At 40.6% G+C, this 14700-nt stretch overlaps 1 protein-coding gene across 5 annotated transcripts in view; it reads right to left on the bottom strand.

Moving 5' to 3' along the window:
• Positions 1 to 2593: 2593 nt before the first annotated feature.
• Positions 2594 to 14700, bottom strand: part of LOC128865059 (uncharacterized) — a 38198-nt gene continuing 26091 nt past the window's right edge. For 3 of the 5 annotated variants that reach the window (XM_054104976.1, XM_054104978.1, XM_054104977.1), the window contains 3 exons: positions 11453 to 11540; positions 7259 to 7596; positions 2594 to 7153 (listed from right to left, as the gene is read on the bottom strand). In XM_054104976.1, coding sequence (XP_053960951.1) covers positions 6557 to 7153; positions 7259 to 7596; positions 11453 to 11462 — 945 coding nt within the window. In that variant the 5' untranslated portion in view covers positions 11463 to 11540 and the 3' untranslated portion in view covers positions 2594 to 6556. Of the gene's footprint in view, positions 7154 to 7258; positions 7597 to 11452; positions 11541 to 12037; positions 13728 to 14700 lie in introns of those variants that run through there. The other 2 variants (XM_054104975.1, XM_054104974.1) reach the window with 2 other exon arrangements.

Genomic DNA, 14700 nt, shown 5'->3' with positions numbered 1-14700 from the left:
CAACTGTCAGGGGAATGCCGATGACTGGGTAGGAAGTCTCTGAGGCCAATTCAGTTTCCTTCCTGGCAAGCTCATCAGCAATTGCATTTCCCGCTATGTTTCTATGGAATCCAGATCAGAGAAATGTTACCTGCACATCCAAGAGATTTGATCTCCACCTAGCAGGAGTTTACTAATTTCGTTCTGCACCATGGCGTCGCCAGAGCCTTAATCGTCGTCAGAGCCTTAATCGCGGCTTTCCAGATCAGAGAAATGTTACCTGCACACCCAAGAGATTTGATCTCCTCCTTGCAGGAGTTTACTAATTTCGTTCTGCACCATGGCGTCGTCAGAGCCTTAATCGCGGCTTGACTATCGGAGAAAATGTTAATATCTCCCTCGCTCCCGCGTTCCCTAAGCAATTAGTATGCCTGCAGGATCACAAAGACTTCTGCTTGAAAAACACTAGCAGTGTTCGGCAGTTTAAAGGAGATAGATAAATTGGCTGATTTGGAGAAAATTCCTACTCCGATTCCTGATTCCATCTTGGGACCGTCAGTGAAGACAGAGGTGCAAGCTTCTGTGCAGATTTTTCCCTCGATCGAATCCTGCCTATTCAGAAAGATAACCAGGTACTCGAAAGAAGAATTTTGCTCACTCATTTCACGTTTATTTGTTTTGCTTACAAAATTTGGCTATTTCGATACTTTCATCTCTTCTTCTACTCTCTTTGGTAGCTTCTCTAAAATGACGTTACGACAGAAATACTCTCAAAATGGTGCTTTAATCAGCGTATAAATTTGAGCCTTGTTCTCTAGGTAGTTCGCAGGGTTGTATTTACTTTGGTGGCTGGTTGCTTGCTATGGGAGTGATTACTTTTTCTCGGCTCGCTATGTTTTTTTTTCGTGTTTTGCTTATTAACTGATTGCCGGCCTGCTTTTCTACTAAACTAATAGGATTTTTTGGCATACATATGTACATATACAGTTATAATGCTATTTTTTGTTGCCTTTTCTTTAATAAAAATATTTGCTTGTGAGTTTGTGTTTGGTTCGAATTTGCTTTTGCATCTATGTATGTATGTATGTAGGAGTGTGTTGGTGTGGGCGTATTTTGATTGTGGCATGATTTCGCTGCTCTAGGCTAGTTTATTTTTGTAGTATTTTCTTTGTTTTTTTTCATATTTTTTGCTTTTAATATTTTTTGTTTTGCGGTTTGGATCTTGGTTTGCTGTATAAAATCGTACAAGTCCTTGCAGACTTTTTATTGTTTGTAGTTTTGTAATTTTATTTTTAATTTAATTTACTTTTATGCTCATCTGTTCGTCTGTTCACTATTTGCTTGTGGTTTTCAAATTTTTCCTGCTTTCGTACGTTTCATTGTTTTCTCTGTACTTTGTTGTTGTTGTGTTTGTTTTTGCTTTTTTGTTTTTGTTTTCGTATTACTACGCTATTATACTCGTACGCTGTCAGACAATTGCCATTCATCCTTTATATGCCATTAATTAAAATACAATGAGTTCGCCTTACTAAACTGTTGTTTTTGTATGTATACATATGTATGTATATTTGCAGTTTTCTGGATTTTGTATTTGGTTCTTTTTTCATATATTTTTTAAACTTTCGTTTGACTGCTTTTGCTTTGTTTTTGTATTCGTTTAATTGTTTATTTCTTATTTTTATGCTTTCGTTTTTGCCTTAATCCGTTATTTTCAGTTAGCATTTTTGAGTTTGAGTTGTTGTTTGTTTGTATGTATACTTTTGCTGCTTTTTTCAATGAGAATTTAAATTTATTCTTCTGTTTGTTTGCCTGCCTCGAATCGTGTTTCGGTATTTTCTTTGTTTTTTGTATGCTACGTCTTCATTTCTTATTTATTTCTATCTTTATTTTACTGCACAAATACAATATTTACAAACTTTTATGTTAATTTTTTTTTGTTTTTGTTTTTCTTTTTCTAATTCTTAATTCCTTTGCTTTTACCCTAATTTAAAGTCCCCGTCGTACTTGATTTTCGCTTCGTTTAATTAACTGTTGTTGTGTTCTCGTTTATTTCTATTTGCTTTTCATTAATTTTTCCTGCATTTCATTTCACTTCTTACATACTTTATTTATTTAGTTTTATATTTATGTATTCATACGGTTTTTACATGCTTCCTTATTTTGTAATTATTTTGTAATGTTCAATATATTGTTTTTGCTTGTTTTGTTGTAATTTAAAATTGTGAAAAAATATTTACGTTTCTTCATCTATTTTTTGTTTGTTTGTTTGGTTTAAACAAATTTTCTCGGGGTTCCCTACACCTCGCACGCTCGGTCTTTCATACTCTCTCGCTCTTTATCTCTTACTCTCGCTATTCTTGCGTTCGTACTCGCTCACTGCATCCATCTGCGCCGCCTTTCTTGCCCGCATTTGCTTCCACCTTCCACTTTCACATTGGCCCCTCTTCTCCTCCTCACCCTCCTCCTCCTCATATACTTTAGCTCACTTATTACAAAAATGTATTTCAAAATTTTTATTGTTTCTATGTATATTTTCATGTTTTGTTTTATTTTTATTTGTTGTAGTTGTATTTGATTTTGTTTAATATGCAAAGGGTGTGCGCATGCGCGCTACTTGATATTCAACTGTTTTTGTTTTTGTTTTTTATTTTTGTTGCTTTGTTTTTGTTTTTAGACTTATGCGTTGTTATTTTGCGTTTGTTTTTGGTTTCTTCAGTTTAGTTTTTGTTTATTGTTTTTCGCTGTCTTGTTGTTTGTGTGATTTATTGTAGTAAAGAATTATTAATTTTCAATTGTGTTTTTGTTTTTTTATTTTATTTTATTGTTGTGCTGTCGTATTCAGCGTATTCCTGTGGTAATATTTTGGTTTGTAATTTGTTATTGGCTTTTATTTGCTCAACTCAGGCCTTTTTCGTTTTTACTGTTTGCAGCGTTCGAAAACGTAAAGCTCTTAAATTAAATTTTTATCAGCGAAAGAGTTTCAATTGCGGTTGTGTGGCTTTTACTTAAACAATATTTTTACTTAATCAATATTTTTAGTCTATACAAATAAACGAGATCAGAATTTTAAATGCCACATTTTCGAAAAATAACTACCTCGCCATAAAAATAACTGGTTAAGGTACCAGAAAAAAAAATGTTTTTGCAGGAATTTATTTTGCCCATTTAAAGTGGATTTTTAAAAAAATCCGAAGCAAGATTGTCAAACGCAGATTTTAAATTTTAGCAGACAAAAGAGCTTACGCAATTTGAAGTTGTCGTTGTTGTTGTTGTAGCAGTAACTTTACCCTGTTAGTGTAGTGTAATCACCGGTCGTCTTCGTCTAGCTCATCTAACGGTAGGCCCAGGAAACTGGCTGTTTCGACGGGTTGGGTCCAGAGGGAAAGGGGTGTTAGATGAGTGGGTACGCAATTTGAAGTCTTTGCCCCTGCTGCTAGTCGATCAGATATGACTGCCTGTACACTCCCAGCCATGCTTGTCATAAAGGAGATGCTATCATTTTTTCTTAGACTTAAGACTTCTAACTGGTTACTTTACAGGCCACTGCAGTCTGAGATACCGCTTAAACAAAACTGGTTCATCATCTGCCGTTTCTAAGAAATGGACACTGAAAATTCAGTACACATCCTTTGTAAATGTCCTGCATTAGGCTGAAAAATGCTACACTATCTTGGTGATCCATATAAATTAAGTAACAATAAACCCCAGAATGTGCGAAATTTTTTAAAAAAGCGCTAAAATACAGGGTACCGCAGCAAACTTTGCACAATAGATCTGTTTTGGTTGTTGGTGTTGTTGTTGTAGGTGTAATACTATGTAAACCCTGTCAAAGTAGTGTAAATCAGCGGTCGTCTACGTCTCGTCTCATCTACCGGTAGACACAGGAAACTTGCTGTTTCGACAGGTTGGGTTCAGAGAGTCTCAGTGCGCAGCAGCCTAACAATAATAATAATAATCAACTGATTTCGTGCATATTTCATATGCAAAAGTCCCTGACAATACAGGAGACAAAATTTACATTTTCTGATTTTAATTAAGGACACGTTGTTGTCGTTGTAGCAGTTTACCAATCGCTGCTAAGCGTGGTGAAGTCATAAATCGTCCTCATCAAACTCATCTAACAGAAAACACGGAGTAAGAAAGAGGCGTCAGATGAGTAGCTTTAAGCGGGCACGTGAATAGGGTGATAAGTGTCGTGCGGGGACGCGTGGTCTAGTGTGCTTGGCCTCTTCCTCTATGTATATGTAACCCTAAATGTTAGATTAGATTAGATTAGATTAGATTAGATTCTCTACAAGGTTTGCATTTCGACCTTATGAACTTTTGTGTCCTCTACTCATCGTAGTACCTCATCCAAACACAGTTCCCTTATTATACTCAGGATAGAGCTGAGTTGGATTGAGTGTATATGCCTTTAACCCTAAATGTTATGAATTTAACATCATCTTGAGCTTTTTATTTCATATTTTAGATAGATTGAACGTACGAGCGGCCGACGCAGCCGAGTGAGTTTGTGCGTAACTACCATTCGGTAGGTCACAGGTTGAGTGCCGATCGCGGATTCGTAACGTCAAATGATAGAAAAAAGCATTTTCTTAAAAAGCGACCACATCTCGGCGGCCAATGACAAATCTCCTAGTGCATATCTGCCATGAAAAAGCAAATCAGGTGGAAGCGGTTTAAACCTTCATTTGTACGACAGCAAGCCAAATACCACGAATAGCAGGAGCAGTTCGGAAATACCCAACAAATAAAGTGGTTAACATTAATATTCGAGGTCGATTTTTTCAGAAAAAGGATGCTTGTAAGTTTTAAGTGCATGGTTAGTTTAGGTTAGCCAGGTTGCTTGTCTAAGACAAGACTCTCGGTGGCTCCAAGGCGCACTGTGATACCTGCATTTGATTTCCATACCCTAACTAAGTTGCTTAAACTACTTAGATCTTTTTAAGATGGTAACTAGTCTCTCCTCCAGTGAGAGATTTTGCGAATTAACCGGGTCTTCAAAGAAGTAATCGCCAAGATGTTTAACGCGGCTTCTTTGAAGTGCAGGACAGTAACAGAAGACGTGTTGTTCAATTTCTTCTTCATTTCCACAACTCCTGCAGCAGTCATTGTGAGGTACACCATTCTACTGGCTAGAGTGCCAATAGTGCAGTGACCCTTTATAACACCGGTGAGGACGCTGGTAGTTGATCTGTTGAATCCAATCCAAGCAGACATTTTGTCCTTTTAAAATCCAGTTTAGGTCAGAGTGCTTTGGTTTTACGGGCATACAGCTGATAACTATTTTCAAAGAGATTACGATTTGTTGGGGCTATAGAAGTAGGCAAAGAGAGCCCAGATGCACTCAACCGTTTCCACGACAGTCGGTTCGACTGGAACAATCCGAATTTATAACCTGCCAAGGACATTTCAACGGCATTTACCGTACATGTGTGAGGAATATTTATGCTGCTGCTGCGGCAACAACAACAACACCACAGTTTTACTGCCAATAAAAATATTACAGGCGCTAATGTGCAACATGCGGAAAGGTTATGTGTGTCTTGCACCCCTTGCTGCAGAAGCTTAACAAATCTTCTCTATCGCTGCTCAGCTTAATAGCAACCAAAGCTTCAAATGCAACTTTCTTAGCTGAACAAAACAAAGTGGCAGGCGTAGCGATACATCACTTACTACATATATTACTGCTACAACAACAACACAACATCACTTGATAGTGAGATTCAGTAGGGCCACTCGTAAGTTCAAGTGGATTTCCAAAATTAAGCTATGTTTGCCTCTGTTTAGCGTAGTGCATTTGAATACGAAATCTTCGTCTTCAAGCATTTAAAGTTCTGCACGTTGACAATCTGGCGAGATCATAATCTTATCAAAATGAGCAGCAGTAGTTGGCATTATTGGCAGCCTTGATGAAGAACTTAAATATTATAACTGGCATTTGTTGTGGCTCATTACAAATGGAAAACAAAATTCTATTATTTTTTTGCTTAAAATAAAAAAAATGGAATTTGTTTTTCTTTTTCTTCTTTGTTTTTGTTTTAACTGTTTCTCCATCTAAACATGCATTGGTTTTGATTTGATGTTTCTAAAAGTCTATTTTCGGTAAATTTAGCTTTTGGATAATTGGGGCTATTGTTGTTGTAGTTCTGTTGCATTTTTTTATTGTTTTAGTTTTATTTCATTTTTTTTCGCTGTTAAATATATGGTGCCAAACGTTATTAAAAATCGCTCTCTTCCACAAGTCCACCTCTTATCATCTGCCTTTGCTTCTGACGCTTTGCTCTTCTTCTTTTTTAACATAGCATTAATTTTGCGGCTATTTGTTTTTTGTTTTTTTTCTTTTGCTGTACAAAACCTACTACCATCCACACCGCTATAAACATAATCATCTTCATCATCATCATTATCACCACTTAAGCTTCATCCTCCCTTCAACATCATCATCATCACCATCTTCATCATCATCTTCTCCATCATCATCATCTTTTATCATTTTCGTTATGGGTAATGCGAGCTTTTAGGTACATTTACTTGTAATTAGTGAGAAGTAAAAAGTCTTTGATTTGGCGCTGCATTAGAGACTTACTTGCTGCATTTTGTCGAAATCTAAGCACGGCCGATGTGGTCGCTGTAGCCTCTGTGTGGCGTGTTGTGTGCGTATCGGTCGGCGGTGTGGTGATCTAGCCGAATGGAAGAGTTTCGCCGGTGGACTTACCGAGCGCACCTCCATCGCATCAAGACCGGTCGTAGATGCGGGACTGCTGCGCGAACTATTATAGTGGAAATTATATTTGGGTTGCGGTTGATAGATATGATGGCTGCTGTTGCTCATCTTGAGCGATGAGGCGCACGCCTTAATCACACTCGTTGAACTGGCATCACCGCAGGCGCCACCGCCACCGCCACCGCCGCTGCTAGCACAGGCACCGGCATGGCTGCCGGTACTGCTACTCGCGCCGGACGCACACGACGCGGCGCCAGCCTCACCATTTTCGTCATTAACACTATTATCACATAATTTAATATTTTCGATGCCGCAACGCGCCTCCGATAGTATCAGTGGCGTTGTGGAGCGATATTTGTGGCTGCGGTTTGGCTTGAAAGCTTCCAATGGTGGTGATGTGCGAAAATTCACTGGGGTCAACACTGGTTCCAAGAAGTTCCTCAGCTGCTAAACGCAAAATAATTATAAAAAACAATAAGTGGATATCAGTAACTGTATAGAGTTTCAAAAATAATATGAAAATATTATTAATTTCATAGGTTGCCAGCTTACGTCATCATCGGAGCTGTGTGCCAGAGATCTTTTGCGATTCTCAACTAATGTTGAGCTGGAACGTTTTGATGTCGATGCTTCGCCGAATAGCTCTTCGGGCTCCAACGACGACGAGCCACGCTCCGATATGAGTGATGAAGCGGTGCCCCGCACCACCAATACATTGGACGCCGCCTCAGCGGCTGCAACCGATGATGGCCCATTGATCACTTCCAGTTCCTCCTCGGAGCTGTGTTGATCGTATAAAAGGTGGGATTGACACATCATCGCAGAAGACGCTGACGAGGAGCAGGCGGTGTCTGTGGTTGGTGAATTCACATCGGCGCAGGAGCTTAAGCCTAAAAATGAGCATAGAGTTAGAATATTTTTGCAAAGGTTCATAGACTTGCGATTCCACGAGTAAGTGAAAGAAGAAATTTTCATTATTTAACAACTCTACAAATTTCATGCTAAACTTTTCGATAACAACAGAGTTTTGTATGTTGTTCCACAAATAGCGGTCGCCGTAGCCGAATGGGTGACTACATTCGGAAGGAAGTGCGCAGGTTCGAATCAGAGTGCATGAAACACCAAAATTAAGAAAAAGTTCTTTCTAATAGCGGTCGCCGTTAGAAACAACTTTTCAGTGCCCACAATGGGCATCGAACAGAGAAGCTACTGCCACTGGTTGATAAGTAGGTTGGAGTGCCGAGTTCAAAACAAGGCGCGCCAGCCGTTTATTTTTCGTATTCCCTAGCTCCTGATCTTTCCAACGCAAAGGAGGTTTTCCTCTTCCTCAGCTACCATCAGCTGGTACTTTCAGAGCCGGAATGTCTGTATCCATTTGGACGGCATGAACCAGCCAATAAAGCAGCTGAATCTTTATTCGCTGGTTATATATTGTGTTGACAACTAAGTAATTGCGGATTTTTTTTAGAAAATCAAAGAAAATTTTTTTATGGAACTAAATAACTTCCTTCTGTAATGTATTGCCCCTTTTGATCAATGACCTTTTACCATCTTTCAGGCAGCATCACAATTACACGTTCAATATATGGCACTGTAAAGCTCATACAGCTCAATGTTCCACCGGCTGCGATATTCGCAGATCGCCAACGTGCAAAAGTTCAAAAATCTTCCGCAGAATCTTTTGCTCAAATACTTCAAGGGACACTTCATCGGATATTGTAATCGTCCACGCTTCTGCGCCATACGTTAGGACAGGCACGATGAGAGTCTTGTAGAATCTAGCATGCATTTTTTATAACCTGAAAGCCAAGTAAGATTGATTCTGTTCTGTGTAACCATCTCTTTAAGAGATCGGCTAACATCCATCACATGTATTGAGAGTTCAACTTTAATGATCCAAGAACTCTAATTGCAGTCTGGCTATCACTAAATATGAATACCTCTTCTCCTAGTGACTTGGTTTCGAGTTGATCTATAGTCTGCAGAATCGCTGAAACCACAGCCTGGAACACTTTGTAGTGAACGAAGACCTTTGAAAAGAGCGACTTAGGGCTCGGCCTGACGATCATAATTTGAACCGTCAGTAAAACGACTACATTTTCAGGTGAAATGTGGAGATTCACACTCTACTCTTCCCTTGATGGAATTCTTGTGTTAAATTGAGGCAAAAAAATAAATAAAAAAGTGGACTGCCCTGGCATTTTGTTGAAAAAACATGCTGAGGAAGTTTTTCCAGTATACCGGAAAGCAAAATGCGTACTTTTGGAAATTCTGCGCCGGTCGCTTGTTACAAACTCGGAACACTACCCAATAAAAAATGTAACTAATGCCTAAAATCCTGTCTCTAGAAGGGGACGGCTTTCTAAGAAAACTATGCTAGGATGAAATATTCCAAAATAAGCACAGTGAAACGTCGAGCGTAAGATTTTTTTTTTTCGAAAGAGATAATGTTTCTTTTCAAGATTTATGTATCCACGATGCACAGAATACAAAGGTGGGGCTGCCAACCTTGTGCCACTATTCCGCTCTCGAATTTTTCTCACACAACTGCACCAGTGGGACGTCACGACTCATGTGCGCAGTTGTTGTTGTTGTTGTAGCAGTAACTTTGCCCTGTCAGTGTAGTGTAGATCCCGGTCGTCTTCGTCTAGCGGGGAAACTTGCTATTTCGGCAGGTTGGGTCCAGGAAGAGTGGTGTTAGATCAGTGGGTTTGAAGGGGCATGTGAAAAGGTGGTTAGTGCCGTGCGGGCGCCTTCACATACTGGACATATGTTTACTATGTCGGGGTCAACTATGGATAGGTAGGAGTTTAATCTGCTACAGTATCCAGAACGTAATTGTGTCAAGGTTACGCCGGACTCTCGGGGAAGTTAGAGCTCTTCGTCTGCAATGGATGGTGGTTGAACTCCGATGACGGCATTCGAGGGTCGGAAGCTTAAGAAGGTGGGCGCAGTCTTGCATTCGATCATTCTTGGTATGTACCTTTGTGACTTTGCAACAAGTTAAGATCTGACAGGTTTTCTAGAAGGTTATTTTTCTTTCATGTACCCGAATGCTCTCCTAAATGTCCAATATGAAAAAAAAACTTGCTTTATGGATATCAAAACACAGGCGAAGTTTCACAACCCATTTAAAAATGGCTAATTGGATAGACATAAATTTGGTTATGTCAGCGATAGATATAATTTTGGTTATGCTCTCTCAAATAAAAGTACTTTCCGGTTCTTGTGTTTGAAGATAAAAGTGTTTTATTCGACAACTCGGCAACTTATTATTATTTTATTTATTCACTAAACCCGGTCCGTGCGATGTAGTTATCTGTCGTCTTTAGTAGACCATCTAACGGTAGACCAAGAAAACATGCTGTTTCGAGAGAGGTGTAAGGTGAGTAGCTTTGATAGGGCAAGTTAATAGATGGTTAGTGTCGTGCAGGACACATATTGGGTGTGTCGGGATCGATTCAGGATAAGTTAGAACGTCTTAACGGTCAGTGGGACTAACGGCTTTCCGGACTTGCTATATGAATTTGTATCCTTCAGCACATCCCTTCTGAGAACCGTTGATTAGACTAAAAAAGGGCAGCGAAGTCTTGAAACTTCTTCTCAAGAAGGATTGAATGGACGTGAAAACCCTTGCTAAACTAAATAGTGTTTTTCCTTGCTCACTCCTCTCGGGAGCATAGGGCCTCGACAAAGCTCTTGTCTGGCGTTGGTTTCTGGTAGGGTGGGTGATTAGCCTGGCGCTACCAGTCCTAAATGGTGGGAAAGCCACCTTATCGTTGCTTACTGCTTGGAGCGCCATCTGTGTTTCACATTTTTCTGCCAGAAGGATTGCACAGATGGTTGAGGACTTCGCTAAATTTGGTGTGTCTGCGCTATTACCGCGCTTCCTCTTGCTGGTGCCCGCTTTCTCTTGCTGGCACCACTGATGCAATGTTACTGTGTGTTTTTCTTTGTTTTTGCTTGTTTTAGCAGCCACAATGCAAATAGTGCGCTGACTATTGTGCGGGAGTAAGGATGGAAGGATAAGTTTTTGGGTTTGAACCCACAACTTCTGTGCACTTTACGCTGAAGTTGATTTGGACGGATGCCTTTACTATCCAAACCCACTAGAGTAGGACTTCCCGCTTGAGGTTGTCAAACAACTCAGCAAAAGTCAGAAACCAAAGTTAAGTTTTCCAAGTGCTGACTACAGAAGCTAATCAAAGGAGTTCTACATTGAGTTCTGAATTTTTCAGGCGACTAGTTGCTGTTGTTGTAGCAGTGCACTACAGTGCACACCAGTTCGGAGCTGTCTATACAACGGCAGGTCGTCCCAGGCAGATATTTCAAGTTCTTCATACCTCCAGAGAATCAAAGAAAAATCCTAGCCCCTCTCAGTCTAGTTCCAGACAAGCTTGTTTAGACCTCACTGTCCCAGTCAGATGTCAATCGAGGAAGAAAACCGAATAGTCTATTTCAAGGCGAATAGAATTCGTGCACTGTCTGTCTGATCGTGGTGTGTAGGAGAGTTGGTGGTAGCCCCTCTCTGAAACCTCCAAACAGTGCAGTTTCGAATTTCTTTACACCGAGCTGCCTTTCAACGACAGAAATCACTTTCCTCACTGAGTAGTTTCCTTTTTCGATTCATTCGTGGTTTTTTATAAATTTTTCTAAATAGCTTATCTTTTTTCACGCTTTCTCGAGGAATCACTTTTTAAAATTTCACAGCTTTTAAATAATCAAGAGATGCATCATTAAACTTACTGGTTTCCATGTCCAAGTCTAAGGGGCGATGCTTGTCAACATCTAGGACGTCACCATCAGATTCGGTACCGGAATCATTCGACTCGCCCTGAAAGCAATGCAAACACAAACACATATAGACACACATACATATACGTAAATGATGTAGTATACACAAATTGAAAACGCACACACACATGCGATTCAAATATACACACATACAATTGTTTAAGCAACAAATATCATTGTATTGGTGCGCGACGGAATTTCCGGACTTACGCGACACGGACGCGTTCGCTAAACAATTTTATTTACGGAACAAGAAGCAAAAAAAAGAGAAAAAAAAAACTAAAACAAAATATGAAATGATTCTCAGCTTGAAAGCAAGCAAAAACTATAGCGACGAAAAGTTGAAAAAGGTCGAAAAAGTAAATAAGTAGACACTGAAAACGGCGACGGAAACGCCGACCACAACCACGGCGACGACGTCTATGCACTTCTGTGCCTGCTTAGGTGTGTGCATGTGCGCGCGGCGCGTGAATTTGCGTACGTGTGTGTGTGTCAGAGGTTCTGCAACTATGTAGCACAACGGCGGCGGCTGCTCACCTTTTTCTTAAAAAAACTTTTTGATGCTTTAACTGAATGCTCGCGACTCTTTTGCCTAACAAACTTTATCATTATTATTTTTAGCACAACTCAGACTCAGCTTCTGAGTGACTACAAAAATAACTACTGAACTATGACGAGCTCCATAAAAACACGATCAAGTAGCTGACGCGGCTTTTAGGACGCAATTGACACTTTGGGGCTGTTGTTGGTCGGCCTGGTCGGCTAGCTGTCTAGCGCGTTAGCCGCTTGATACTTGAGTTGAGAGCTGCTTGGTAGACTGGCTACCTGACTGGCTGGCTGTTGGCTCGCGTTGGCTAAATGCTAACTGGCTTTATAGCTTCCTTTAAAGCACCGCCGCTGCTGCCACCACCAACGCCACACGAGGAGTCACGTTTAGATTTTTTACGGCATATGGTATGACTGCAGACGGTAGCAACAAGAACAACAACACCAACACGTACAATATAGCCGATGACAACGAAAAGCGTGTATGTTGCATAGTAGTAGTAGTGGTATTGGTAGTGGTAGTGGTTATAGCCGAACGGCACAAGTTAACGAGACACGGATACGCCAACGAAAACGCAGCTTTAAACGACGTCGTCTTCGTCATCGTCATCGCCAAAGCCTTCGTGGTAATCATAGACGTAGTCGTAGTTATAATCGTAGACGCAGAAGTCCTCATCATCATCATCATCAGCAACATCAACACTACCAGCGCCAGCACTAGCGCGGTCGCTGCTGTTGTCGTCTTCCTTGTCTTCCTGGTCGTTGTGGTTTTTGTTGTTCGCCTAGTCGTAGTTGTAATTGTAGTTATCGTATTCCAAACTGTTTTACCGTTATGCGATTTGCTGTTTTTATTTTTATTGTTATTTCAGCTGCTGCTGTTGCTGTCACTTAGCGCACGCTGCTGACGTCGCAGCTGCCGCTTCCGGCTACGTCACTGCTGCTGCCGCAACGGCGCTGCTACTGAGCACCTTTCGCCGTAAGATACAGCACGGAAATATCGATTTTATTTCTACGACGGCAACGACAACGACAACGGCAGACGACCAACGAATCCTGCCAAACGCATTTCTCAAGTGCTGCGCTTTTTCACAACACGGAAGCCACTAAATAAATAAATCACTGCAATTTTCAATATCGCCGATGCACTGAAGTGCCCACAATTATTCACTTGTAAAACATTTTGCAGTTTTCACTAATTCCAAACTTATTTGGAGTAGTCCTTTTCACTTGTGCGCACAAATAGCAATTGACGCGTTACTGCATTGTTCGAAGCGTACCGCAATGTCTCTACATGATTGCATGAATGTACTTTCAATTTAATATTTTTTTTTTGGTGTCTTGTTTTTTGAATTTTGTATCCCCGTCTCTGTGTATGTATGCAATGTTAGCGCTTGCTTGCTTATAAATAGTTATCCAGTACCAAAAAAACAAAACAACAAACACGCACGCACGCCTTTGCCTTTACGCCTGTCGCCGGCAAGCTCCTTTCTCAAACTAAAACTATGCGGCGCTGCTCTCGTTGCATTCGAGCATCTCTACTACAAAATATGTGGAAAAACGTTGCCGATTTATAGGCGCGCGCGCACGCACACACACACACCCGCTCCCCGACTGACACCCTCGCTAGCACACCTTCACCTGCACCTGTGCACGCAGCAGGCAAGGCAATCACGCTCATGGCCGCCGCCGCCATCGTTTGTACGCCTACATAGTAAAAGCGTAACGTAAACTACGTAAAGGACCTTCGGCGCGCGTTAGAATTCGCTTGTGCTCTCCCGCTATTTTTTTCTGCTTTTACGCTCTCTTGGCGCAGGCGCTCGCAAGCCTTTTATCACTTGCTGCCTAGCACCCTTGTCAGAGCGTACTACTGCTTGACGTGTCGTACACTGGTGGTGCGCTTGTTGACCGCGGTGGTGTGGCGGGGTTTACGCTTTTAATTCATCGAAAACAAAACAGAATGGAAACAGACTGGAAATGCGTCAATGCATTTTGCTTTCGACTCACAGCTCATAGTTGCAATGAAAAGTGCAGCAAAAGCACAAAAACAAAAATAAAGCAAAGCAAAAAAATCATATGTGAACGGTGCGAGTAGCGAATGGTCGATTAACGGAAGTACAACTCTTGGGCAATCGACTGTCGCAACAGCAAATGTTGTGGATGGTCAAAGTTTCCATTGAACGAATTGGAGTTTTCGAAGGGAAAACAATGAACGAAAATAATGTTTTTTTCTATCAAAGAGTAGATTGTGAAAATAGTTGTAAAGTGGTCTTACTTTCCTCGTATGTAGTTTGACTATAGTTTTTAGATATTAGATTCTTCATTAGAAGCAAAGTTTGAAAACAATAAAGGTAAATGAAAAAAAATCTTATACAGAGGCCAAAAGGAAGAAAACTGCTCCTCAAATGATAAATGGCTTCACTTCTTGAGTTGATTGGATCTGGCAAGAATTCAAAATGGATGAGAGATTTCCTATACTTTTGAATGCTACAGTGGAATCGATTGATATGGCTCCGTTCCCACGGCAGTCTATGCATAAATAATTTAAGGGAGTAACTAATTAGGAACAGGTCCTTTTTTGACTTGATGTTTTCAAATCAGAGTGTATCCATGCCCCGTGAAGTTTATAAAGCGAATAGGTCCATCATCTACGGTGC

Source organism: Anastrepha ludens, chromosome 5, assembly GCF_028408465.1.
Source record: "Anastrepha ludens isolate Willacy chromosome 5, idAnaLude1.1, whole genome shotgun sequence".
NCBI lineage: Eukaryota > Metazoa > Arthropoda > Insecta > Diptera > Tephritidae > Anastrepha > Anastrepha ludens.
Note: the sequence above shows the minus strand (reverse complement) of the source record. Positions and strands in the feature narration are given on the sequence as shown.